Source organism: Pan paniscus, chromosome 8 (assembly GCF_029289425.2).
Source record: "Pan paniscus chromosome 8, NHGRI_mPanPan1-v2.0_pri, whole genome shotgun sequence".
Taxonomy (NCBI): domain Eukaryota; kingdom Metazoa; phylum Chordata; class Mammalia; order Primates; family Hominidae; genus Pan; species Pan paniscus.
The window spans coordinates 99,060,006-99,087,740 of NC_073257.2; the positions used below are offsets into that span (position 1 = coordinate 99,060,006).

Below are 27,735 nucleotides of genomic sequence, written 5' to 3' on the forward strand. Positions count from 1 at the left end.
TCTTATATTTTTATTCATTATTTTTGTTTAGTGACAGGTTCTTGCTCTGTCAACCAGGCTGGAGTGCAGTGGTGTGATCAGAGCTCACTGTAACCTCCAACTTCTGGTCTCAAGTGAGCATCATGAGTAGTTGGAACTACAGATGCATACCACCATGGCCAGTTAATTTTTTAAATTTATATTTTGTAGAGATGGGGTCTATGTTGTCCAGGCTAGTCTTAAACTGCTGGCTGCAAGCAATCATCCTGCCTCAGCCTCCTGAATAGCTAGGACCACAGGCCTGAGCTACCCTGTCTGGCTGATTATTTTTATTTTGTATAGATGGGGTCTCCTTACGTCACCCAGGCTGCTTGTGGACTCCTGGCCTCAGGTGATCCCACTTCAGCCTCCCAAAGTGCTGAAATTACAAGCGTGAACCCATGCTGAGCTCCCCCAACCCCCCTTTTTCTTTTTGAGATGGAGTCTTGCTCTGTTGTCCAGGCTGGAGTGCAGTGGCACCATCTCAGCTCACTGCAACTTCCACCTCCCGGACTCAAGCGATTCTCGTGCCTCAGCCTCAGTCAGCTGGGACTACAGGTGCACGCCACCATGCCTAGGTAATTTTTTTGTATTTTTAGTAGAAATGGGGTTTCACCATATTGGCCAGGCTGGTCTCAAACTCCATCCACCTGCCTTGGCCTCCCAAAGTGCTGAGATTACAGGCGTGAGCCACCATGCCTGGCCCCAGCTCCACTTTTGCATTCTCTTTTTTTTTTTCTTCCCTGAGAGTAACATGGGGAGACTTTAGCATTCTTTATAACACAAGTTTACTAATGATAAACTCCCTTGACTTTTCTGGGAATGTCTTAGTTTCCTTCATTTTTAGAGGTTTTTTTTTTTTTTTAAAGATATAGGATTCTTGGTTGACTTTTTGCTGTCAGAACTTTTAATATATCATCTGTCAGTGGGAGAGAGGGGAAGAAGTGTCCTACTGCCTTCTGTACTCCATGATTTCTGATAAGCAACTGTTAATCTTACTGAAGATCCCTTGTACAGGATGAATCACTTACCTCTTGCTGCTTTCCTGTCTTTAACTTTCTACAATTTGATAATAATGTGCCTCAGTGTGGATCTCTTTTAGTTTATCCTGCTTTGAATTTGTTGAGCATCTTGAATGTGTAGATTCACAACTCCCATCAAATGTGGGATATTTTTGGTCACTATTTGTATTATTTATTTATTTATTTATTTATTTATTTATTTAGAGACGGAGTCTCGCTCTGTTGCCCAGGCTGGAGTGCAGTGGCGCGATCTCGGCTCACTGCAAGCTCCGCCTCCTGGGTTCACACCATTCTCCTGCTTCAGCCTCCCCAGTAGCTGGGACTACAGGCGCCCACCACCTTGCCCACCTGCTAATTTTTTGTATTTTTAGTAAAGATGGGGTTTCACCATGTTAGCCACTGCACCTGGCCTGGTCACTATTTCTTAAAAAAAGCTTTCTAGGCCAGGGCACAGTGGCTCACACCTGTAATCCTAGCACTTTGGGAGGCCAAGGTGGGCGGATTGCTTGAGCCTGGGAGTTCAAGACTGGCCTGGGCAACATGGCAAGACCTTGTCTCTCCAAAAATACAGAAATTAGCTGTGCTTGGTGGTGGTATGGGCCTATAGTCCCAGCTACTTGGGAGGCTGAAGGGGGAGGATTGCTTGAGCCTAGGAGGTAGAGGCTGCACTTAGCCATGAGCCGTGAGATCACACCACTGCACTCCAGCCTGGACGACAGAGCGACACCGTCTCAAAACAAAAAACAAACAACAACAACAACAAAAAACCATAGGGATATATCTATCTGCATGACTATAGATTAGGCAATGGTTTCTTACATACACCCTAAAGCACACCAACCAGAGGAAAAATTATGTTTTCTCAAGATTAAAAAGGAGACTATCAAGAAAGCGCAAAGACAACAGATTGAGAGGAAATATTTGCAAATTATATGCATGATAAAGGTCAATTATCTAGAATATATATTTCAAAAATTCATTTAGAGATAGGGTCTTGCTATGTTGCCTAGACTAGTGTTGAACTTCTGGGCTCAGGTGATCCTCCTGCCTCAGCCTTCTGAGTAGCTGGGACCATAGGCCTATACTACCACAACTGGCTGTGGAATATGTAAAGCACCCTTACCACTCAATAATGCGGACAAAACCCAATTTAAAAATGAGCAAAGGCTTTAAATAGAATAAAAATGAAACATTTTAAGACTGCTGAAAGTGGTTGCCTTGGGGCAGTGGAAAATGGTGAGGCAGGTGGTGTCTGGATTGGAGGGGACGAGCTATTGTGAACAATAAACCTTGTATCACTATTTGGCTCTCTGGATCACGGTTCATAACAAGGGATGAATTTGTTCCACAGGGGACATTTGGCAATCTGAATATATTTGTCATTGTTATAACTGAGGGGGTCTTCCTGACATCTAATGTGTAGAGGCCAGGGATATTACTAAACATCCTACAAGGCAGAGAGAATTACATAGCCTAAAATGTCAACAGTGCTGAGGTGAAAAACTGAAGTATGTTTGAGGCTGGACGTGGTGGCTCATGCCTATAATACCAACACTTTGGGAGGCTGAAGCAGGTGGATCACCCGAAGTTAGGAGTTCGAGACCAGCCTGGCCAACATGGTGAAACCCCGTCTCTACTAATAATACGAAAATTTGCAGGGCATGGTGGCGCATGCCTGTAATCCCAGCTACTCCGGAGGCTGAAGCAGGAGAATCGCTTGAACCTGGAAGGCGGAGGTTGCGGTAAGCCAAGATCACACCACTGCACTCCAGCCTGGGTGATAGAGTGAGATTTCGTCTCAAAATAAATAAATAAATGAAGTATGTTTGATAAAAATACAAACACAAGTCAATAAAAGTCTGTTAAAAATATTTAAAAATCATAAAAACAATATTTTGTACAATATCCATAGATGTAGTTTTCTTCATGTGCCATGCTTTGACTACCTTAACAAACAGCAGGGCTGGGAAAGCCTGTCAGGGATGTTTAGTGAATATGGAATTTATTTGCTTGTGAGTTAACATGCCAGGCTTTTCTTTTTTTTTTGAGACAGTCTCGCTCTGTGGCCCAGGCTGGAGTGCAGTGGCGTGATCTCGGCTCACTGCAAGCTCCGCCTCCTGGGTTCACGCCATTCTCCTGCCTCAGCCTCCCAAGTAGCTGGGGCTACAGGCGCTTGCCACCACGCCCGGGTAATTTTTTTGTATTTTTAGTAGAGATGGAATTTCACCATGTTAGCCAGGATGGTCTCCATCTCCTGACCTTGTGATCCGCCTGCCTGGGCGTCCCAAAGTGCTGAGATTACAGGCGTGAGCCTCCGTGCTCAGCCATGCCAAGCGTTTTTAAAAAAGTAAATCAGCTCTTTGGCTAGTCATGGAGTAAAAAAAAAAAAAAAAAAAAGGAAAAGAGAAAAAATATAGAAAAAAGGAATGACCAATCCTACTAGTTAGGGTGCCAAAAGCACTGAAAATTCATGCCTTTACTTCTCATCTCCTTAATCAGGGATATTGGAATACACTGGTGTAGAGGCTCATAAAGCACCAGTTAAGTCTTCTTCAGGTGCTATATAAGTCATCTATGGCTATTTCAGAAGCAAGTAACTTGAGTATCGTGTGTGAGTTTTAAAAATAATTGAAAATAGGTCGGGCACAGTGGCTCACGCCTATAATCCCAGCACTTTGGGAGGCCAAGGTGGGTGGATCATGAGGTCAGGAGTTTGAGACCAGCCTGGCCAATATGGTGAAACTCCATCTCTAATCAAAATACGAGAAAATTAGCTGGGCGTGCTGGCACGCATCTGTAGTCCCAGCTGCTAGGAAGGCTAAGGCAGCAGAATTGCTTGAACCCAGGGGGCGGGGGGTTACAGTGAGCCAAGATCACGCTACTGCACTCCAGCCTCGGGGACAGAGCGAGACTCCGTCTCAAAAAAAAAAAAAAAAAAAGAAAATTTCTGTCAAGGTAAAAAAAGTAATTGACCAGATTTTTAAAAACTAAAACCTTCAGGAGCCAAAATTACTGACACTAGTGCTCTCATCTTTATATAGCTAGCACAGGCAATTTAGTTTTCTAATATTACTATCAACAATACTCCTCAACATTAATCTTTAAAAAATTACCATTGGCCAGGCATGGTGGCTCATGCCTGTAATCCTAGTACTTTGGGAGGCCAAGGTGGGAGGATCACTTGAGTCCAGGAGTGTGAGACCAGCCTGGGCAACATAGGGAGACCTCGTGTCTACAAAAAAATAAAAACAATTAGCCAGGTGTCGTACCCATACATGTGGTCCTAGCTACTCAGGAGGCTGAGGTAGAGTAACTGCTTGATCCCAGGAGGTAGAGGATGCAGTGAGCCGTGATTGCACCACCGCACTCCAGCCTGGGTGACAGAGCAAGACACTGTCTCAAAAAACAAAAACCAACCCCGCAACCAAAAAAAAATCAGTATTTCCAATATATAGTCAAAGGCCACCACTAAGACTTATCCCACATTCACATGACTTAAATCTGCTGCCCCACCATTATTCTAACATTCTGGAACTGGTTTTTGTATCACTTTCCCCCTTACACATTTTAGTAGCCCACCTAGAGTGCAGATAGACACCACCATGCTGGGGAAGGGCTCACTATGCCCATATACTGGGGGCCTGTTTATCTGACTGACCCGATGCCAGGAGCATGCAGAGGCAGAACTGTGACATACGGACAAAGACCAAATGAAAGTCAGGCTTCACACTGGCAGTTAAGTAACTGGTGGAATCAAGTCTGGAATCCAGTTCTGATTACAGTTAGTATTCTCTCTTCAATAGTTGTTACATTCTGTGGCTAAATTATTCCACATTAAATCCCCTTTAGTGAAAAACGGCACTAAAAGTTACTTCACTATCAGCTTTCAACATTAGAGCCTCTTTCTCAAGAACAGCTGTTGATATTATTTAATAAAATACAAAATAATTCGAGAATAAAGACTATGCTTTCAGGGATCATTTCTATAGTTCGTTACTAGGGAAGTTTCTCTGAATGTGTAAAGCACCGAACAAAAAAAAAAACAATTCAAGAATAAAATCTGGGCAGCTCACAATAAAGTGGAAGGAAATGTTATACAGGTGGTCGCTATAAACATTTCAGAAATCCAATTGCAGTATTATAACTTATGAAAAGAGAAACTACCACATGTAAAAACACAGAAAAGAAACGTAAGTTTTGGAAAACGTAGACTTTTAATAACTGCTTTTATCACCAGGTTAAGCCATGCAGTTACAAAGTAGTTAGAAATTTCTGAAGGGTGTTAGAGTTAAAAAAAAAAAAAAAAGCTGACTCTTACACATATATTATCTAGCACTTCATGGGGACACTACTGTTCAAAAGGCCCTGGCCAAATAACTCCCAAATGAAACACTCAACCCAAGGATGTTTTCAGCCCACTGTTAGTGAAGCTGGGTGCAGAATGCAAAGCCTCTAAAAGGAGAGGATACAAAGTCAGGTGAGTAGGGGCCATTGGCAATGCTCAGAGCCAGCCAGACTCCAAACAGGGAGCCCAAGTGGTTTTTTTCTGGGACACTCTACTTGAATTATTGTTTAATTAGTCAACCATAGATCTTCAAAAGAGAACAATTAGTTAACATGATAAAAAGTGACTGCATTCTTTGGACTGTATCATAATTATAGTAAGCAAATTCTGACAGTTTTAATGAAAATAGCCTCCACCATTTTGCAGGTATGAAGATAACTTAATTATCCACAGGGCTTTTAATGTCTGCTGGACAATACATGAATGATAAGCTATAAATGACATTGTTTTATGATATAAAAATACTAGTTTTTTTCATTTATTATTTCTATAGGCATTCACTGTTTGAGTCAAGGTTAGGCTTGTTAAGTGATTAAAGGCAATTTTATTACAGCAGCATGTACTTATTCTATTCTAAAAGAATAATATTCATAAACAGAAACAGGTTTTATATTTGTTTGCAACCTGCAAAATTGAATTATTTTGCTGATATAAAATACTAAGAACTCACTTGAGGACCATGCCACCTTCTGAAAAGGCCACACACCTACTTCTTAAATGTGTTAAAGTTACAGTGTGTCCCAGACTCATCCAGAGCAAAATAAGCAAGCAACTGACTGCTCTTGACTGTTCCTCCCCAGCACTAGCACTGATTGTGTTGGGAAAAGCCACAGAGCAAGGCTGCAAAGCCAGATAGAGGAGGCTTTTTATTTAAAGGCAAAATACCAAAATGGCTCTCTGGTGTAGGTGATTTCTACTTTCACACTCAGCTTGTACATGATCCGCTAACCTTAATTTCTTTCTCCTTAACGGGCTGATTTGGATTGACTTGTTGAGAATGGTATCCATTATTAATGAGTCAGGAGAGAAAGGGATTTCTGTGGTTACATGTAAACTTGTGATAGGTCTGCAGAAGTTACATGTGAAGAGGATAGTGAGGAAGTCAGCCATGATCCATCTATGTGAAGGTCACACCAGCTTCATTGTACACTTTGAAGACTTTCTCAATGGCATTAACATAGGCAGCTGTTCTCAGGTCCAATCCCAGGTTATACTTCATGGCTGTGCGCATAATTTGCTGAAATGAAAGAGAAAATGCAGTGAAGATGATCCTGACTCAAGTGGCCAGGCCATAAACACACAAGGCCCAGACAGGCCTGGTCCAAGTTACCCTCTCATTGTTTCAAGGCAGGACTTGGGCAGCCAAAGACAAACTACTCTAGCAGCAGAACCTCTAGGCAGGAGGGCCTAATTCTCTGGACTTAACAATGGGGTGGCTGGGTGCGGTGGCTCACGCCTGTAATCCCAGCACTCTGGGAGGCCGACGTAGGCAGATCACTTGAGCTCAGGAGTTCAAGACCAGACTCGCCAACATGGTAAAACCCTGTCTCTACTAAAAATACAAAAATTAGGCAGGGGTGCGGTTGCTCACACCTGTAATCCCAGCACTTTGGGAGGCTGAGGCAGGTGGATCACTTGAGGTCAGGAGTTCGAGACCAGCCTGACCAATATGGTGAAACCCCATCTCTATTAAAAATACAAAAAATTAACCGGGTGTGGGGGTGGGCGCCTGTAATCCCGGCTACTCAGGAGACTGAGGAAGGAGAATTGCTTGAAGCCAGGAGGCGGTGGTTGCAGTGAGCAGAGATTGCACCATTGCACTCCAGCTGGGTGACAGAGCGAGACTCCATCTCAAAAAACTAAACAAAATGAAAACAAAATCAAAAATTAGTTGGGCATGGTGGCTCACGCCTGTAATCCCAGCTACTCGGGAGGCTAAGGGACAAGAATTGCTTGAACTTGGGAGGTGGAGGTTACAGTGAGCTGAAAGTGCGCCACTGCACTCTAGCCTGGGCAACAGGGCGAAACTCTGTCTCAAAAAAAAAAAAAAAAAAAAAGAAGGGAGTGATGAAAATGTTCTAGAATTATAAAGTGGTGATGGCTCAAATATATAATAAAGGATGCCGAATTTAATACTTTGAAAGGATGAATTTATACCACATACACCCTATCTCGCTCAAAAATTAACAAGAAAAACAACAGCCCTAAGAAGCACCACCTTCTTCACCAATATCTGCTTATGCTATTTCATCATAAATCCAAGCAGATAGAATCTGAACCCAAGAAGAAATTAGGAAAACTGGACTCAAACTGTGGTTGAGGCCTTAAAGTAGGGATCAAGCAGTCAAAATAACTTTTGCTTATACCAAATTCTATAGTAAGGTAGACTCCCGTAGCTATAACGTAGTGGCACATGGAGCTACGATCCAGTTTGGCTAACTACTCCATACTGGGCTAGCTGCCAACATCATTACCTCCTAAATCAGCCTTATTATTTCTTTCCAAAGCCTCAAAAACATATTTGAAGACTCTAAAAAATTGCTCATCATCTGAGACTGAAAAAACGTGTGTTTTGCTACACACAAATGAGGACCATTGAACAGATTGATGTTTTCTATCAGCACATACAGTCTGGCGGCTGAGATAGCATGGTTGAGTTGCACTTCATGTGACTAGCTGGAAGGCAAACAGCATCTGCACACATACCCTGGCAGAACGCTCCATTGTGTATGCCAAGCCAGAGTGCACGATGTCTTTCTCAGATGCACCCTATTAGGGAAAAGAACACAAGTTTAACAAAACCACAAAGACCTGCTTTGTGTCCCTGTATAAGATGACAAAGGATTCTCAAGTCAATATACAACCAGACAGAATTTTTTGTCTTTTAGCTAAGATATGTCATTTCTGCACAGTATCAAAGATACAGTATCTTGATACTTACTGAAGCAGTTGCTTGTTGATCACAATTTATTTTTATTATATTTGACAGCAAACAAATACTCATGAAATAAGATTATAGTACAACAATGAAGACAGTTTTTGGACCTAGAGACATGAGGGCATGGAGTGAGATGAGCACCCTCCACTCATGGAGACGCAGATGCACTGAGCAATGTGTTACACTGTTCATGCCACGGTGCGTTCGCCTCAGCTCCCCAGAGAACAGGGACACCACAGAGAACACAGAAAGGAATCTGATTAAACCCCATAGCGGCTTTGGGGTAGAATTCTGCGTATGTATTCAGTAGTGCCAGCATCTTTTAAAGCTGTGTAGATCTCAGCAGCTTTTTAATTTTACTGATGAGGAAACTAAGGACCAGAGAAGATGGCCAAGGTTACAGATAGCTATTTTCAGAGCTGGGATATGACTCAGGGCCTCCACCATCAAGTCAGTTTCTCTCTTTCCTAATTTGTTTCTTGGAATGCTTTCTAAAAAATTAAGGACAATTAACTCACTACCACTCTTAAGGTGACATACAGAGCTACAAAACACATATGCCTGATAAAAACTTAAAATGGGTCACTGATATAGTTTGGACACTTACTGAGTACATACTCTTCCAGGTACTAGGGGACATAGTAGAGAATAAAATCAAAATTCTGTTCTCACAGACTTTATATTGTAGTGGGAAGAGAGTGTATATACATGGACTTCAAACCACAAGGCTAAGTGGATCACTGAAGTTTTCAATCTAGATAGAGAAGTGGTTTAGGGACGCAGGCCTTCCAATGTTAGGAGAGTGAAGAGTTGAAGAGATACCAGCAAGAGGCAATTGAGAAGAAATGTTTAGTGAGGTAGGGAGAAAACCAGGAGAATGTGGTATCCTGGAAGCTAAGAGAAGAAAATGTTTCAAGGTGGGAGTGTCAGTTGTAACAAGAACTGCTGATAGGTCAAGCAAGATGAGGACTGAAAAATAGCTACTGGATTTGGCAATGCTGGTGTCACTGGCTGTCTTGACAAGAATAGTCTTGGTGGAGTAGGTTCAAGTAAAGAAGAATTGGAGGCTGAGTATATACAACTCTTCCAAGGAGGTTTGCTCTACAGGAAACAAATGGCAATACTGGAAGGGGAAGTGGGATTAAGATTTATACATTTTTTAAAACAGCATTTGGTAAGCTGAGGGGAATGACTCAGAGGGAAACTGCTGATGTAGGAGAGAGGAGCAGACTTGCTAGAGCAGTGTATCTGAGGAAAAACCATCCAATGCCCACAACAAGAACTGGACCTAAGAAATGAAAGCACAAAGAGCTGATCTATTCGAAGAGAGATGACACAGGACTGGGTACAGGTACCAGGAGCTGGGTAGATGCGGAAGCTCCCAGGCTGCATCAGTTTTATCTGTGAACAGATAGCAGGTCATGAGCTGAAATGCAGGGCAGTGAGAAGAGGAGAAAATGTGATGTAATCACTCAGGAGACGGGGAGAATGAATGGAACACGGAAAGCAGTATGACTGCTGGGCAGCTCTGAGCGCCTACTTGAGGTTAGTGGTCAGGGTGTGAACTGCCAGCAGGGCCTCCTACAGGGTAGAGGCACGGGATTTAATCAGGGCTGCTGGGATTTAATCAGGGCTTAGGTGTTAACAAGGGAGTATGACAAAGGAAACAAGACCGGGGAGTGACTGTAATGATGGAGCACGGAATTTAAGTTAGATAAGGAGGGAAGTGAGGGCACTAGGGGGATGAGGGACAGTGGAAACATGACAGGGTCATGATGTGGGTCCTGATAGTGCCAAACAGGGGCAGGGGGAAACTAGAGGGAGAGAGCTTGAGAAAACTTTTATTTTTTTAACTGACAAGGCATATGCTGGGCAGTGGGGTGACCAAAGGGAGGGGTGAACAGCCCTCTGGCAGGGACAGTAGCAGCGCAAGCCCTTCCGATGCACTGCTAGCCACTTGGGATGGATGTTATGTACGAAACAGTGGCACACAGGAGACTTTCAGAGAGAGCCACAGAACTGCAGTGACACTTAAGCAGGGAGGAGATCAGTGTATTCCAGATAAAAGGACCAGAACAAAGACATCACTCTAGGAAATAGGAAGTTTACTGAGGGGAACGGTTAGTACCTAGAATGGGTAAAGCATTTTTTCTTTCTTTACAACAAAATCTTTAACTTTTTCCCATGTTGCAATATAGTCTCAGAACTGTTTTCCATCACTGAATATTTCATAAGGAGATATATTGACGGCCGGGCGCGGTGGCTCACGCCTGTAATCCCAGCACTTTGGGAGGCCGAGGCGGGTGGATCACGAGGTCAGGGGTTTGAGACCAGCCTGACCAACAAGGTGAAACCCCGTCTGTACTAAAAATACAAAAAAATTAGCTGGGTGTGGTGGCGGGCGCCTGTAATCCCAGCTACTCAGGAGGCTGAGGCAGGAGAATTGCTTGAACCTGGGAGGCAGAGGTTGCAGTGAGCCGAAATCGCACCACTGCACTCCAGCCTGGGTGACAGATCGAGACTCTGTCTCAAAAAAAAAAAAAAAAAACCAAAAAAAAAGAAGATATAACTTACCCATTGTAATATATTCTTAAACTATGAGTGAATATTTCCTAAGATGTATTATAAGATATAAGTCAGCCATTTCCCTGCTCCTAAACTTTAAATAAAACCAAATTTAAAAACTGTTTACACCATTTCTTTCTTTCTTTTTTTTTTTTTTTTTTGAGATGGAGTTTCGCTCTTGTTGCCCAGGCTGGAGTGCAGCGGCGCATTTCTTGGCTCACTCCAAACTCTGCCTCCTGGGTTCAAGCGATTCTCCTGCCTCAGCCTCCCGAGTAGCTGGGACTACAGGTGTGTGCCACCATGCCTGGCTAATTTTTTGTATTTTTAGTAGAGACGGAGTTTCACCATGTTGGCCAGGCTGGTCTCGAACTCCTGAACTCAGGTGAGCCACCTGCCTTGGCCTCCCAAAGTGCTGGGATTATAGGCGTGAGCCACTGCACCTGGCCTACACATAGTTTCAACAACATCATCGTGCATGGAGTGGTTCCTCCTCTTTTGAATTATTTTCTTAGGATAAATTCCCAGAGGGGAGATTGTCATAGCACCAAATGGCAGGAACAATAACTTCACATTTTCCAAAGAGCTGCACCAATCTGCACCGTCACTAGAATAAAGGTACAACTGTTTCACTACATACATGGAGAACATAAGATCCATTGTTTTTGTTAATACATTAAAAAAAAAAAAAACTCTTTTTCAATTTGTATTTCTTTAACAATGAGGTTAAATTTTTCCCCCAGGCTTATGTGTTATGGACTTTTGTTTTTCCTGTCTTCCATCATTTACTGGTAAAGAAGTTTCCCTCCCTCCATCCCTCCTTTCTTTTTTTTGGCGGGGGGAGGAGGGTGGTGGCGGCGGGAACGGAGTATCTCTCTGTTGCTCAGGCTAGAGTGCAGTGGTGCAATCTCGGCTAACTGCAACCTCCACCTCCCGGGTTCAAGTGATTCTCCTGCCTTAGCCTCCCAAGTAGCTGGGACTATAGGCGCGTAGCACCACGCCTGGCTAATTTTTGTATTTTTAGTAGAGACGGGGTCACCATGTTGGCCAGGATGGTGTCGATGACTTGACTTCGTGATCCACCCGCCTTGACCTCCCAAAGTGCTGGGATTACAGGCGTGTGCCACCATGCCTGGCCTCTTGTTTCTTTCTTTATTTTTGTAGAGATGGGGACTCACTATGTTCCCCAGGTTGGTCTCAAACTCTTGGACTCCCATATAGTTCAATCTAATGCTTGCTTTTCAATTCTTCCTATTTCTCTGAAGCTTAAAATAATTAAAATACATAATAATCCTTCACTGTTAAAACACGTGCGTGAAAAATACCAAATTTATTTATTTTATATTTTTTAGTAGTCAGTAGGATTCTTACTCCAGTTTTAGAATGTAATGAAAAGGAAAGGTACAAAACACACGTCACGCACTTACTGTCAAGCTAATTACAAAGACTATGCCGCAAATGAAATCCATCTAACTAGCTCTGTCTGAAGGAAAGAGCAGGGAGCATGTGTGAAGTACAACTGTGGGGTCACCACACTCACCGATATCCTGTCTTGGAACTCTGCCGTGGGTACAATGGGAATAGTTCCACCATGCTTTCCAAATTTTCTTTCTAAACTCTCTTGAACAGACACTACAAAAAAATAACGAGATCAAGATATTGCTAACAGAAAAAAAAAAAAAAAAAAAGTAGAATCAAAAGTAGTCCCAAACTATAACTGTAACCCAAAAACTTATATAGACAGAGTCGTGGTCTGTCACCCAGGCTGCAGTGTAGAGGCGTGATCTCAGCTCACTGCAAACTCCGCCTCCCGGGTTCACGCCATTCTCCTGCCTCAGCCTTGCGAGTAGCTGGGACTACAGGCGTGCGCCACCACGCCCAGCTAATTTTTTGTATTTTTAGTAGAGACGGGGTTTCACCGTGTTAGCCAGGATGGTCTCGACCTCCTGACCTCGTGATTCATCTGCCTTGGCCTCCCAAAGTGCTGGGATTACAGGCATGAGCCACTGCGCCTGGCCTTATACAGAGTTTTAATGACATAAAAGGGTTAATCATTTAAAAGTCAGGAAGGAATAAAACACATTGCCAATTTCCTATATAAATGTGAATTTAGGTCACTGCTCTGTTTCCATAACACCCATTACCAGGGTTTTTCCTTGGCTCTATTAAAAAGAAAATGCTGGGGGAAAAAGAAAAGGAAATAGATGGAACACTTCACCCAGATTCTCACAGTGGGCTGAGTACAGAAGCTCAGTAGGAGGTCTTGGTCTTATTTCAACTAGATGAGAAATTCTACTCTTAACTGTGGAGCTTACTCTAGTCAAAGAAAAACAAGTATTCTCATCAGGAGTCTCAAAAACAATTCTTGACACTAGATAGGCCTTTACTAAGAGCAACCAGAGATAGAAATTAGTATCGACAGTGGAGTTTTAAAATCACACTTAAAAAAATATTATTGGCTGGGCACAGTGGCTCACGCCTGTAATCCCAGCACTTTGGGAGGCTGAGGCAGGCAGATCATGAGGTCAGGAGATCAAGGCTATCCTGGCCAACATGGTGAAACCCCGTCTCTATTAAAAATACAAAAATTAGCCGGGCGTGGCGGTGAGTGCCTGTAGCCCCAGCTACTTGGGAGGGTGAGGCAGGAGAATTGCTTGAACCTGGGAGGCGGAGGCTACAGTAAGCCGAGTTTGTGCCACTGCACTCCAGCCTCGGCGATGGAGCGAGACTCCCTCTCAAAAAAAGAAAAAAAAAAATGTAGATTATATTCTGTGAATATTACATCACAGAATAAAACTCTGGATATAATACATGGGAGAGTTAATATCCAGAAAGACATTGTGCATTTTTGGTCTAAGTTTCATGAGACAAAATATTATTTTCTTTTCTGAGACTCAATTCTTTCCCAAAGGGATCAGTTCTCTTAAGTGGACCTTTTTACAGCCTTTCAGCTGGCTCAAAAGATGAGTTTTGGCGAACAAGATTATCGATACTCACTGAGCAAGTGGTAGTTAGAATCCCTTTCATATTTGAAGGTCAAACGGCCATAGCTGACATGATTTAGATTCTTCAGCCACTCAAAGTAAGATACTGTCACTCCTCCAGCATTCAAGTAGAGATCCTAGGCACAAAAATAAGACACCAAAGAAATTAGAAGATGATGGTTTTCGTAAAAGCTGAAAATGAACCTAAGACCTTAATTTCAATACCAAGGTAGACTGGACTTCAAATATCGCAAATATATTTTAGCCAGTATCAGGAATTTCACACTTAATTAACACTCCTTCCCACCCCGCCCAATTCCATCTAAGGCTTTTTCTATTTAGGGAAAAAAAAAATCATTTTTTGGCTTATTAATCAAGGAAAGTTAATAATCTTTGGTTAGAGCCTCTTCTCTACCAGAAGTTAGTTCTCAGACTAAATGGCTTGCCCACCAACCAGTTGGACTGGACTGTCCACAGGGCCTCTCAGAAGACAGGATTCTTTCTCCTATTACCTAAGGGTAGCCCATTTCAGTTACATTAAATGTCTTAAGTGCTTTCAGCAAAGGGGGTTCTTTAAAATATATTCCAAGCCCACATTAATTTCTAGTAACTTTTTGGTGTAGACTCATGTTTACTTGCTAAAAAACCTGAGCACGTGTTCCTCATATTAGTTTTCTGAGTAAAGCTGGAAAGGGCACTTGAAATGCATAAGGTTAGGAATCATATAGAAAATCTTAAGAACTTTAGTTAGAATAGTGTTTCTAACACAGTACACATTTATATAACCAGACTCTTAGAAGGCTAAAGACATTCAGTAAAGAGCCTGAAATTGGAATAAATGTTTCAATCAAAGTGAAAATTAACAGGCTTAGAATTAACCATGCTTCTACTATATTTTCTCAAAAGTGAAAAAGATGAATTCACTAGAGCTTGGGAGACTAATAATTCCTCTCTTCCTCCAAATTCCTTGCAAAAGACTATTATGATTCTAAGTACATATAAAGCCTAATAAATATAGATGACTTACTGGAATAACCATAATGTTTCTCTCCAGGAAGATCTTGTCAGCTTCTGGAGTTGTTGGCCCATTGGCACCTTCAGCAATGATCTGCAAGAGAGTCAGGAACATAGAGAAATGCGAACACCACCGTCAAATCCCCTCCACTGAGGGCAAGAGATGTGCATATATGAACAAGGGGCTGTGGGGAGAAGCACAGTTTCAGTTAAAGTTAAATAGAGGTTATTTTTCTCTGCCAAGTGTATAAAACTACCTTTCACTTTTCTATTTATCTAGGTTTTTTTTGTTTGCTTGTTTTTTTTTTTACAGGAGTGTCAGGCAGATGCGTTTGTTTTGATAATGGTTGCACAACTCTGTGCCGGTAGCTAAAAGCCATTAAATTATGTACCTTAAATGGGGGAACTGTATGGTATGTGCAGTATGTGCCAATAAAGCTGCTAAAAAGAAAGAGAAAACTCAATCAGACTCTTCTATGACCCCCCTAACGTCATTCACATTGATAATGTTGGTTCTGGTTTCTATAATGTTGTCACCTTGGCTTTGACTCTGGGTGCGTTGGATTTGGTCAACTGCTTCTCACTGGCAGCTGGGATCAGTATGTCACAGTCGGCCTCCAAGATGCTTCCTTCATAGGGCTTTGCCTTGGGGAAGCCCAGAATGGACCCATGTTGCTGCCATTGATTGAAAATCACAATTAATAGCTGCACCAGAGTTTAAATATTTATATTTAGTGTCTATGCTATAAAAATTTATTAATACCAATTTGAAGTCTTCCAGTTCCTTTGGGTCAATACCATCTGGATTCCATATACTCCCCTCAGACTCACCAACAGCAATACATTTAGCACCAAAACGATGTAAATATCTCATAGAGTGTAGGCCCACATTACCAAATCCCTGTGAAGAACAATTACCCATAACACAAAAATTAAAGTCCTGGTATAGACAGCAAGAGTCATATTTTGACCAATGTAAATCCATATTCTGTTCATTTAGAAGCAATTCTTTTGCCAAAAGAAACAATGTACTAACTGGTTTCTCTTCAACAATAAAATTCTCTGTTTAAGAATGTGATGAGCGGGCATGGTGGCTCACGCTTGTAATTCCAGCACTTTGGGAGGCTGAGGCAGGTGGATCACTTGAGGTCAGGAGTTCGAGATCAGCCATGGCCAACATGGTGAAACCCCGTCTCTACTAAAAATACAAAAATTAGGCATGGGGTCCGTGCCTGTAATCCCAGCTACTTGGGAGAATGAGGTAGGAGAATCACTTGAACCTGGGAGGTGGAGGTTGCAGTGAGCCGAGACTGCACTCCAGCCTGGGCAATAGGGTGAGACTCCATCTCAATCAATCAATAAATGGCAGTGGTGTTAAGTACACCACCAGGTCCTCAGTCCTTGATGATCAGATGTCCTATGTTGTGAAAAGGGATGTCACTAATTTGGAGAAATACAATTTTTTTTTTTTTTTTTGAGACCGAGTCTCATTCTCTCACACAGGCTGGAGTGCAATGGCACAATCTCGGCTCACTGCAGCCTCTGCCTCCCGGGTTCAAGTGAGTCTCCTGCCTTAGTCTCCCGAGTAGTTGGGATTACAGGTGCCGCCATCATGCCCAGCTAATTTTTCTTTCTTTTTTTTTTTTTTTTTTTTGAGACAGAGTCTGGCTCTGTCACCCAGGCTGGAGTGCAGTGGCGCAATCTTGGCTCACTGCAAGCTCCACCTCCCGGGTTCAAGTGATTCTCCTGCGTCAGCCTCCAGAGTAGCTGGGACTACAGGCGTGTACCACCACACCCTGCTAATTTTCCTATTTTTAGCGGAGACCGGGTTTCACCATGTTGGCCAGGATGGTCTTGATCTCTTGACCTCGTGATCTGCCCAACTTGGCCTCCCAAAGTGCTGGGATTACAGGCGTGAGCCACCACGCCCGGCTTAATTTTTCTACTTTTAGTAGAGACAGGGTTTCACCATGTTGGCCAGGCTGGTCTCGAACTCCTGGCCTCAAGTGATCCACCCGTCTTGGCCTCCCAAAGTGCTGGGAATACAGGCATGAGCCACTGTGCCCAGCCACCACTTCTATTTTCAAGTAATTTCAACTTAATTAAGATTCTCCTAAGTAAAATACATGTTAACACATGAAACAAATTTGGGTCAGTGTGTAAACCTTTCTATATACTTACAAAACTTAGAAAATTATGTTAAGAGACTTGCCCTTCTAGCTATAATTTCAAGTTTGAATACTAACCAATATTTTGGTTGAATTTGGTGATAGTTTGGTTGAAGTTGGTAATAGTTTCACATGTACTTGAGAGATACTTAAAATCAGTTCTAGTTACATGAATCATACCAAGGTTCAAAAAACAAAATATCTATTACCCTGAAAACCACCACTCTAAAATTTAAGAGATTTGAGATAACTTAATTTTAAAATTACAATTCTAAAAACATTAAAAACTTTACTTAATGTCTATCAGTTATTAAGGAAACTTTTTTTGTTTTTGTTTTTACCTGAACAACAAATGTTTTATCTCCAAACCCTGGTGTCATTCCTAAAATGCTCATGTAAGAAGCTTCATTGATGAAATTTTCAATCCCATGGAAGACACCACGGCCAGTAGCAGAGATGCGTCCATGGATTCCCCCTTGGCTGATGGGTTTACCAGTAACACAGGCGTGTGCATTAATATCCTGTAAGGGGGGTAATTGAAAGAATGAAATGTCAAGTCCAATTTCTCTGTTGAAGGAACATAATGAATTAAAGTCAAAGCACATTCTCATTTAATCAAAAATATGCTAATTAGGAGTGTGTGTATGAATGTAAGGTATACTTTTACCAATAGAGACAAGACTCACTTTTTCAGCTTTCTGTTCCTAGAAAATATAATAAAATAGACTATACTTTCTGTTTTTTTTGTTTGTTTGTTTGTTTGTTTGTTTTTGAGACGGAGTTTCACTCTTGTTGCTCAGGCTGGAGTGCAATGGTGAGATCTTGGCTCATCGCAACCTCCACCTCCCGGGTTCAAGCGATTCTCCTGCCTCAGCCTCCTGAGTAGCTGGTATTCCAGGCATGTGCCACCACGCCCGGCTAATTTTGTGTTTTTAGTAGAGATGGGGTTTCTCCATGTTGGTCAGGCTGGTCTCAAACTCCTGACCTCAAGTGATCTCCCTGCCTCGGCCTCCCAAAGTGCTAGAATTACAAGCGTGAGCCACCACGCCTGGCAAAGTAGACCATATTTTCTGACAGAAAAAACAAGAGTGTAGGGATTGAACATCAAGTAAGTACAAATAACATCACAAAAGTAGAGCTAGCTCCGCCTAAAGCTATCATTCCTTCAACAAGTATTTAAGCACTACTAAATCAAGGTACATACACATCCCATTCATGAGTGTCTTAAAATCTACTATAAGACTTGAGCATGTCACCAAAACAGAGCCTGAGACAGGAAGAGGCTTTACAATTGTCTTGGATGGGAAGACTCAATGTTGTATTCTGCCACTTTTGAAAAAGGAAGTTTTTAATATAACTTGATACTTAATATAACATGACATTCAAGTTCATCTAAGAGTAGAGTAACGAAAGTATTTAATGAAGTATTTTTAAAAAGGTATGTGTGGGTAAGAGTCCTGTGCTTCTGTGTGAGCAGAGTATCTTTGGTAGCAGTGGTTAGCTCTGCCAAGTGGAGATGGAGGTTAACAGTCTTCACCACCCATCTTTCTGTCCTCTTTGTCTTTTTTTTTTTTTTTTGAGACGGAGTCTCGCTCTGTCACCCAGGCTGGAGTGCAGTGGCGCAATTTTGGCTCACTGCAAGCTCCATCTCCCGGGTTCACACCATTCTCCTGCCTCAGCCTCCCGATAGCTGGGACTACAGGCACCCACCATCACGCCCGGCTAATTTTTTTGTATTTTTAGTAGAGATGGGGTTTCACTGTGTTAGTCAGGATGGTCTCGATCTCCTGACCTCGTGATCCACCCGCCTCGGCCTCCCAAAGTGCTGGGATTACAGGTCGTGAGCCACCGCGCCTGGCCTGTCCTCTTTCAATTGAAGATGTGTGTATATTCTTGTTCAGAAACAGAAACAGGTGTAATTAGAAAAAAGAAGAATTGGGCTAAGTAGGGCTTCCCTTCCAAGACATCAACTATACTATAAGCACGGCCACGAGAACACTGCAGAGTAAACTCATCGGTGGAGCAGGAGAAACTAGAGACAGTCTTATTTTGTATAGGCAATCAATATAAAATGAAAATTCATATAAAATTTTAAGTCAGTGGCAAAAGTATAAAATAATAAACTTGTTGAAGCAATTTGCTTTCCACGTAAACAAAATAAAATGCCCTACTTCACACCAAACCCCTAACTCCCAACATATCGCTAACATTCCAGCTGGCTGAATTAAAAAGTGATCTGTTCTTTATCTGTATTGTTTAAATATTTTTACACAGAGAACTTAGAATTATATTATTTGTGTAATTACCAACAAAAGGGATGAAAGCAAGGAAGAAAAACTCAGTCTAGTAGAGTGATTAATAGAATTAGTAGTTTTCCCACAGTTTGCTTTCATGAATAATTAACACTTATGAATACAGAAATGCAAACCGAGTGCCAAATGCTTTTAAACAGTGAGAATGCAAATGCTGGAGCTGAAGGAAATACTGTCTGGGGTCAGGCCTGGCGCCAACTGCCAGGCTCCCCAGCATACGTAATGGTCCTGAAAGCCCAGAGAAGAATACATTCTCCCACCTACACTGCACTTCTAGGTGGGGCTAGGACAAAGAGGGCGGCACGTTTCAGTTCACATCTAGAAATGAGTAACAAAAACAACTGCGTCCTTCCTTTAGGCCTTGATTTTAGATTTCTTATCACTTAAAGAGGGAAAACTGTTCACCAGTATAGTTGCTTCACCTGAGTCCAGCCTGGTCAACATGGTGAAACACCGTCTCTACTAAAAATACGAAAAAATTAGCTGGGCATGGTGGCAGGCACCTGTAATCCCAGCTACTTGGGAGGCTGAGGCAGGAGAATTGCTTGAACCCGGGAGGCGGAGGTTGCAGTGACCTGAGATCGGGTGACAGAGTGAGACTCCGTCTCAAAAAAAAAAAAAAAAAAAAAAAAAAGAGACCACACCCAGAGCTCATTGCTAAATGAGCTCCTGATCTCAGGTGATCCACCTGCTTCCGCCTCCCAAAGTGCTGGGATTACAGGCGTGAGCCACTATGCCCAGCTGGTCTCTTGTTCTTTTTAAGCAAGACACTATATTGAATAGTGCAAACCAATGGGCAGTATGTTATTTGTAGCTCATTCTCAGTGCTAACAGCAAGAGAAAGTCTTGTGAAGCACGGCCCCTTGAACTATACTGGTGAACAGTTTTCCTTCAAGTGATAAGAAATCTAAAATCAAGGGCTAAGGGAAGGATGCATAAAAAGGTGACAGGTGGAAAACTGTCCTTTTGGGAAGGGCAGTTGAAACTACAATTATTTGAAGGGTCTATATCGTTCCTGTTTTATTTCAGGGGGTTGTATAATTTACCTGATGTAATACCTACAGATATTTATTTTCTGATACTTACTAAGGGCTATGTACAGTTCTAGGTGCATTAGATTATTATTCATCTAATGCTCATGAGTCTCACAAAGTAGGTACTATTACTACTGTCATTTTGCATAGGAGGAAATGGAGGCACAGAGACTCCCAAGTCACAGCACTGATGGGTGAAGGTGCCAGGGTTGGACTTCAGGTGGTCTGCCCATGTTCCCAGCCATAGCATGACATCACTTCAGGAAATGTCCCCATTTCCACATTCTTCCTCTTCTCCAAGGCCCATCTTTTCACTATGAAAAGAATTCCCCAGGCCTTCATTCCCTTGGGGGACTTCACTACCTCTACCAGCCTGCATCTCTTCAGCATTGTCTATCTCTTGCACCGGTAAATCTGTGTCTTACAGCCAATAAACATGCCAAAAGACAAAAAAAACCTTTTTCTCTGGGTAACAGCCACTTTTCAAGCTGTCTTCTTTCTGCTTCTCTCCGGTGCCATTTTTCTTAGTTGGAGGCTATATTTCATGCCCTGCTTCCCTCTTCATATCCCCTTGCAGTCCGGGCCCCTGTAGTAGTCTCCTGCCCTCAAGTCTTCAAATGCACACTTAGCTGAGTCACACCTGCTTGAAACCAGCTCTTTGCTGTTTCCCTGTGTTTTCAGGACAAGGACCAAAGTTCTCATGGTCACCTACCAAGCAGTAACCTGGCCTGACCCTTTTTTCTACTGGCCTTTCTTATCCCACCTTTCTCTTTCTCAACTCTGGCCACAGTAGTCAGTCATCCTCCCAAGTTCACCCAGCTTCTGAACTTCAGAACCTTCCCTCAGGTAATTCCTTCTGTTCCAAACACTTGCCACTACCCCTCCCCTAGTCCACGTCCACACACCCGTCTAAGTGCAGACCAGAAGGTTTTATCTCCTAGGAGGCTTTTTCTGACCTTACCTTGAAAGGACTGAAAGGACTGGATGGGCCTGTGATTCTTTTTCATAGCTTCAAAACAACTTCTAGCAATTTATCCCAATTGTAGTGAATACCTTGCTTACACATGGCCCTGCATGTAGTAGGCATAAATGTATTTTTTGACTCTGTTTCTCTTCCTACTCCTGAAATGTTTCATTTTTTAAGGTTGCACCCCTTTCAGGGACAGGAGTTATGTTTCCTCTCATGTTCAGTTCTGTGGTACTACCTCTGCTCAGTTCCCAGACTCAGGTTCTCCTGGTTCTCTGTGACTCAGCCTGGTCCCTTTCCTTAATTCCACTTATATCCAATCCAGTTTTGCTGAGTCTCTCTGTCACGTGCCTCACATGTGCAATGCTCCTCTCCTGGTCCTCTGGCTCCTGGACTTGGTGGAAAGGCACTGACACCATAGGAGGTTCTCTCCTGGCGCCAGCACAGCTGGACACTGCTGCCAGCCTATTCTTCCCCAGGAAGGATCAGCAAAATTTCTCCACTGACTACCATGTAAAACACAAACACTGGGGCTTGGTGTTTTTGTCCTGGTTCATTTATCTCTCCATTCTTACTTTTTTTTGTAAAAAAAAAGGGTGAGACAGGGTCTCACTCTATTGCCCAGGCTGGAGTGCTGTGGTGCAACCACAGCTCACTGCAGCCTCAACCTCCTGGGCTCAAGCGTGCCTCCCAGGTAGCTGGGATTATAGGTGTATACCACCACGCTTGGCTAATTTTTGTATTTTTTGGAAAGACAGGGTTTCCCCATGTTGTCCAGGCTGGTCTCGAACTCTTGGGCTCAAGTGATCCACCTGCCTTGGCCACCCAAAGTGCTGGGATTATGGGAATGAGCCACTGCATCCAGCCCTCACTCTTACTTTCTATTACCTTTATAAATATGCCTTACCTTCAGACAAACTGAACGCTATTGTTTCTCTTCCTCTTATCCTCCAAATCTCTAAATGTTCATATTCTACCCATTTTCAAGGTCTAGCCCAAATATCTCCTCTAGAAAGTCTTATTTCAGAATTCATAATCTCCACTGTTGTATTACATTATTTCCATACCTTATCTGCTTATGCACCTTAGTTCCTCTTTAAATGGAAGCCCTCTGAGGGAAAAATCAGAATTGGATGCTTCTTGATGTACGTTCTAGTGTCTTAGCATAGTGGGCTGCCCTGGTCCTGTTCCAGTGACAAGTATAGGGCAGCATATAAGTAAAGCTCAATCTGTGTTCATTACGATTTAAGAATAGACAAGTAGACATAAAATAATATGCACATCAAGATTATGATTGAATGAGAGAAAAACCCTGGGATTCTCAACTTTTGATATAATCAGTCAAACTGTTAATTCTTGTAGACAGCAAATGCAGAAGCCTTGGGGCTTCCAGTGGGTACTCACATAGTGCCCTATGGTGCTGGCATAGGTATCAGCGATCCAGGACATCTCCCGCTCACCTGTGCTCATGTCTGGAGCAGGCACATCAATGCCAGGACCTGCGGGGGCACAGGGAAAGAGCAGTGCACCAGTTTTTAAGAAAAATTCTTCTCGAACACAAAGATCCTTGCAAGTCTCTGTAATAACCAAGTTACCATGGCTAGAAAACTTTAGATCTCATTTAGGTAGCTAATCAAAGTCATAGAAATATTCATTAAATGTTTCACTATAAAATGCAGACACATACAACATTACATAATAATTTCTCCCTCTGGCATTTACTTGCTATATGTTTGGAAGTTAGCTATGCACAACAGATATAAGCCACTCCATAGGATTTCTGAGTGTGCGACCAGAGGTTAATCAGTTTAGCCTCTCTTGACCTCATTTCACTAACATGCAATTAGAGATAACAGTACCATTGTGTTCTATATAAGCAGGATTATTATGGTTAGGGAGTTGACATGTATGAGATAGCAGAGTAACATGCTGCTTAGTGGGGGTATAAGCCCTCCTTACCAAGTAGAGAAAAAGGGGAGAAGGTCATATTGCTAAAGCAATTGTGTTAAGCCCCATATTATTTTTACTTGTGGAAGAATGTGGCTGTGACCTATTATTCGACATTCAGCACATATAAGGTTTTAGGCCTTAGCTTTCAGTTCCTCAGATCATAGGAAATTAAAGGTTTAGGCTAACAAATTAGCTTACAGGCAATAACAGGAATCACTGACTATACTACTACTGACGGCTACAGTAAGATCTCTGATAAAAACATGTTAAGTGATGCTCACTCAAATCTGTAAAGGTGTAGAAATACTCCTCTCAAACACAGTAAAAATAAAAACAACCTAATTATCTTGTATGCCAATTAAATGAAATATGGTATACCTATGCAAAGTACTAAAGAGCCATTAAAAAGGGTAACTTATATCCATGTAAATTACTTGGAATTATCATGAACATACATATGGAAAAAGGCAGGTTTCATACAGCATGTATAACATGTTCCCACTTATAATTTTTTTCTCTTCCCCTTTCTCTCTTCCCCGCCATATATATAGTTTATAACTTTCTATATTATTTCAACTGTAAAATACAAACTCATTTTTACAAAACGAAAAACGCAACTTAAAAAATGGTTAAACTATTAGGCTGAGCACAGTGGCGCACGCCTGTAATCCCAGCACCTTGGGAGGCTGAGGAGGGCGGATCACGAGGTCAGGAGTTTGAGACCAGCCTGACCAACATGGTGAAACCCTGCCTTTACTAAAAATACAAAAATTAGCCGGGCGTGGTGGCACATGTCTGTAATCCCAGCTACTCCGGAGGCTGAGGCAGGAGAATCGCTCGAATGGAGGTGGGGGGTGTTGCAGTGAGCCAAGATCGCGCCAGTGCACTCTAGCCTGGGCGACAGAGTAAGACTCTGTTTCAAAAAAAAAAAAAAAAAAGTTAAACTATTAAACTATTATGTCTCCCCATAAAATAATTAAAGTTCTAAGGGCTGTACCCAATTATTCCTATAAATTTTACTTTTTAGTCAACAGAATCAGTATATTGTAATGTTTTTCTATAACTCAGGGGCCCAAGGCCTAAATAATAAACTTTTTTGAACAAGCTGTGATGTAATGGATACAGGGCTAGTATAAGATAACTTTGAAATGGTCAAGGATCGATTTTTATACCCTGACCCTCTCCACCTCCCACCTAATCTGTAACTCTATGTCTTAGCACCCTTCCCTTAGTCACCTTAAAAATTTCATGAAGTCAATGACAACAACAACAACAACAACAACAAAATCTTGTGAAGTCTAATCCCCACTGCACTTGGAAAGATTAATGCCATATTCTAGCCTCATCCACTGACAAAAGGGCTCTCTGGCGCTCTCCAGCTCCTATTTGCTCACTTTCCATTCCTTTAGTGACATACCTCTGCTGGAGGTCAGCACAATTTGTTTAACCACTCCTTTTCTCCCAATGTACAAATGACAAATTGGTCCTGAATCTTTCTAGAGGTAACTACAAAAGTATTATGCTTGCTTTAGGATTAAATAAGCTTGTTACCTCAAACAACAATTCCAATTAGGCCGGGGCAGTGGCTTATGCCTATAATCCCAGCACTTTGGGAGGCCGAGGCAGGAGGATGGCTTGAGTCCAGGAATTTGAGACAAGCCTGGGCAACATAGTGAGATCCTGTCTTGATTAAACAATACATTTAAAAAACAAAAAACTGGCTGGGCGCGGTGGCTCACGCCTGTAATCCCAGCACTTTGGGAGGCCGAGGTGGGCTGATCACGAGGTCAAGAGAGAGAGACCATCCTGGCCAACGTGGTAAAACCCCGTCTCTACTAAAAATACAAAAATTAGCTGGGGGTGGAGGCACATGCCCATAGTCCCAGCTACTCGGGAGGCTGAGGCAGGAGAATTGCTTGAACCAGGGAGGCAGACGTTGCAGTGAGCCGAGATCACGCCACTGAGCTCCAGCCTGGTGACAGAGCGAGACTCTGTCTCAAAATCAAAAAAACAAAAAACAATTCCAACTAGAGAAGGGCTCTGGCAAGTGGCAAGTCTGAAACACATGGTTTGTAAATCAGAAACACGTAATGATAAAATCCTTCTCAAAAACAGTCTATACATGCTAAACGTGAAACAGCTTCTGCCATCCAAAACAAAATCACAAGGTATTAGTTATTAGGCTTATGAGGTTTCTACTCCATACAAAACTAATGTATAGGGATGCACAGATTACAAGTAGTTCCTGAGGCCGGGTGCGGTGCTCATGCCTGTAATCCTAGCACTTTGGGAGGCCAAGGCGAGTGGATCACAAGGTCAGGAGATCGAGACCATCCTGGCTAACACAGTGAAACCCTGTCTCTACTAAAAATACAGAAAATTAGCCGGGCGTGGTGGCGGGCGCCTGTAGTCCCAGCTTCTTGGGAGGCTGAGGCAGGAGAATGGCGTGAACCCGGGAGGCAGAGCTTGCAGTGAGCTGAGATCGTGCCACTACACTCCAGCCTGGGTGACACAGGAAGACTCTGTCTCAAAACAAAAACAAAAACAAAAAACAAGTAGTTCCTGAATAACAGATATATTCTTTTTGTTTTTTTTTAATTTTTATGTTTTGAGAAGGAGTTACACTCTTGCTGCCCAGGCTGGAGTACAATGGCATGATCTCGGCTCACTGCAACCTCCGCCTTCCAGGTTCAAGCAATTCTCCTGCCTCAGCCTCCTGAGTAGCTGGGATTACAGGTACCTGCCTGGCTAATTTTTTTTTATTTTTAGTAGAGACGGGGTTTTACCATGTTGGCCAGGCTGGTCTCGAACTCCTGACCTCAGGTGATCCACCCGCTTCAGCCTCCCAAAGTGCTGGGATTACAGGCATGAGCCACCATGCTTGGCCTAACAGATAAATTCTTATATAGAGAACAGGTATGAGGCAGAAGTTAATCTTTTTTAAAAAAGCAACTTTTCTAACAGCATGTGACTATAGAGTAGGAGATGAAAGGGTAATTTTGGTACACAGAGATATAAGGGGATGAGAAGGGTGGAGACATCAGGGTCCTGCAGAACTTAGGTGATATTTACACTCACACAAGAGAATGAACATTGACCTTTCAAAAGCTTTTCCAAAAGCAGAAGAGGAAGGAACACTCCTCAACTCATTCCATGAGGCTAGAATTGTCCTGATACAAAGACTAGACAAAGACATCATAAGAAAACTATAGACCAATGTCACTTACAATAGCATTAAAAGGAATAAAATATTTAGTTGTAAGACTTCTATGTAAGACTTCTACAATGAGAACTACAAAACATCATTGAAAGAAATCAAGAGACCTAAATAAATGGAAAGACATCTCATATTCAGCATTGGAAGGCTTAATATGGTTAAGATGGCAATACTGGTCAGGTGCAGTGGCTCATGCCTATAATCCCAGAATTTTGGGAAGCTGAGGTGGGAAGACTGCTTGAGCTCAGGAGTTTGAGACCAGTCTGGGATACGTGATGAGACCTTATCTCCACAAAAAATTAAAAAATTAGCTATGCACAGTTGCGCACCCCTGTGGTTCTAGCTACTTGGGAGGGTGAGGTGAGAGGATTGCTTGAGCCCAGGAGGTCAAGGTTGCAGTGACTGCTGTCTGGTACTCCAGCCTGGGTGAAAGGACAAAACCTTTTTGGGGAGGGTGGGGAAGATGGCAATACTCCACAAATTAGTGTACAGATTCAATGAAATTCCTATAAAAATCCCAGCCTCTTTTTTTCTTTTGTTTTGCAGAAATTTACAAGCTGATGCTAAACACACATGTGACAGGATCAGGGTTCAGGCTCAGGTCTGAGCCTCAATCTGACACTCTCTGTGGAATGGGCAGTCAGGAAATAACAGATAAATAACATCAAATTTGAAGGTTTGCCGAGGAGTGAGAGAAAAAACTCCCTTTGCCTACCTCCTAGGCTTCAAAGCTTTCTGGGCCAAGACATCAATTTAATTGCATCCTGGGTCAATGAGGCTTTTGCACATTAAGCAAATAAATCAAATTACTAGAGTTTAAGCTGTGTTTTCTTTCAGTATTCCAATGAATCACTTTTTGACCTTTGGAATTATTAGGTACTTGTCAAGTCTGATAAAATTAAGCTGGAGATATTGCAGATATGGGTGATAAATATGACTGAATAAAGTCTGAAACCATTCAAGACTATAAAATGTGTTTGAGATTTAGGGGAAGAGGAAAGACCTTTTAAAAATTATGAAGGCTATTAACAGGCTGAAGATGACTTCAATTCACCATATCTCAGAATCAGTAGGCACTCCTATAAAAGTGTGAATGAGATAGTTAACTCATGTTAACTTACGTTAACAGGCTCCATGTAAGGATGCACAAGTTCACAGTAGTGCTGGGTATGTGGCACGTCAAAGGCCCAAATGCCTTTTATTA

The 27,735-nt window shown here is 42.4% G+C and overlaps 1 protein-coding gene and 1 pseudogene across 2 annotated transcripts in view; one reads left to right on the forward strand and one right to left on the reverse strand.

Annotated features, from left to right (window-relative positions):
* Positions 1–4,998: 4,998 nt before the first annotated feature.
* Positions 4,999–5,088, forward strand: LOC112438787 (small nucleolar RNA U3; annotated as a pseudogene).
* Positions 5,089–5,235: 147 nt separating this feature from the next.
* The window catches only part of GLUD1 (glutamate dehydrogenase 1), a 42,439-nt gene continuing 19,939 nt past the window's right edge, over positions 5,236–27,735 (reverse strand). Inside the window, exons 5-13 of one of the 2 annotated variants that reach the window (XM_034931048.3) lie at positions 22,769–22,863; positions 17,393–17,572; positions 15,647–15,784; positions 15,421–15,558; positions 14,897–14,977; positions 13,883–14,006; positions 12,426–12,517; positions 8,092–8,154; positions 5,236–6,622 (exon numbers count right to left, since the gene is read on the reverse strand). In XM_034931048.3, coding sequence (XP_034786939.1) covers positions 6,503–6,622; positions 8,092–8,154; positions 12,426–12,517; positions 13,883–14,006; positions 14,897–14,977; positions 15,421–15,558; positions 15,647–15,784; positions 17,393–17,572; positions 22,769–22,863 — 1,031 coding nt within the window. In that variant the 3' untranslated portion in view covers positions 5,236–6,502. The remainder of the gene's footprint in view (positions 6,623–8,091; positions 8,155–12,425; positions 12,518–13,882; positions 14,007–14,896; positions 14,978–15,420; positions 15,559–15,646; positions 15,785–17,392; positions 17,573–22,768; positions 22,864–27,735) is intronic. The other variant, XM_034931049.3, reaches the window with a different exon arrangement.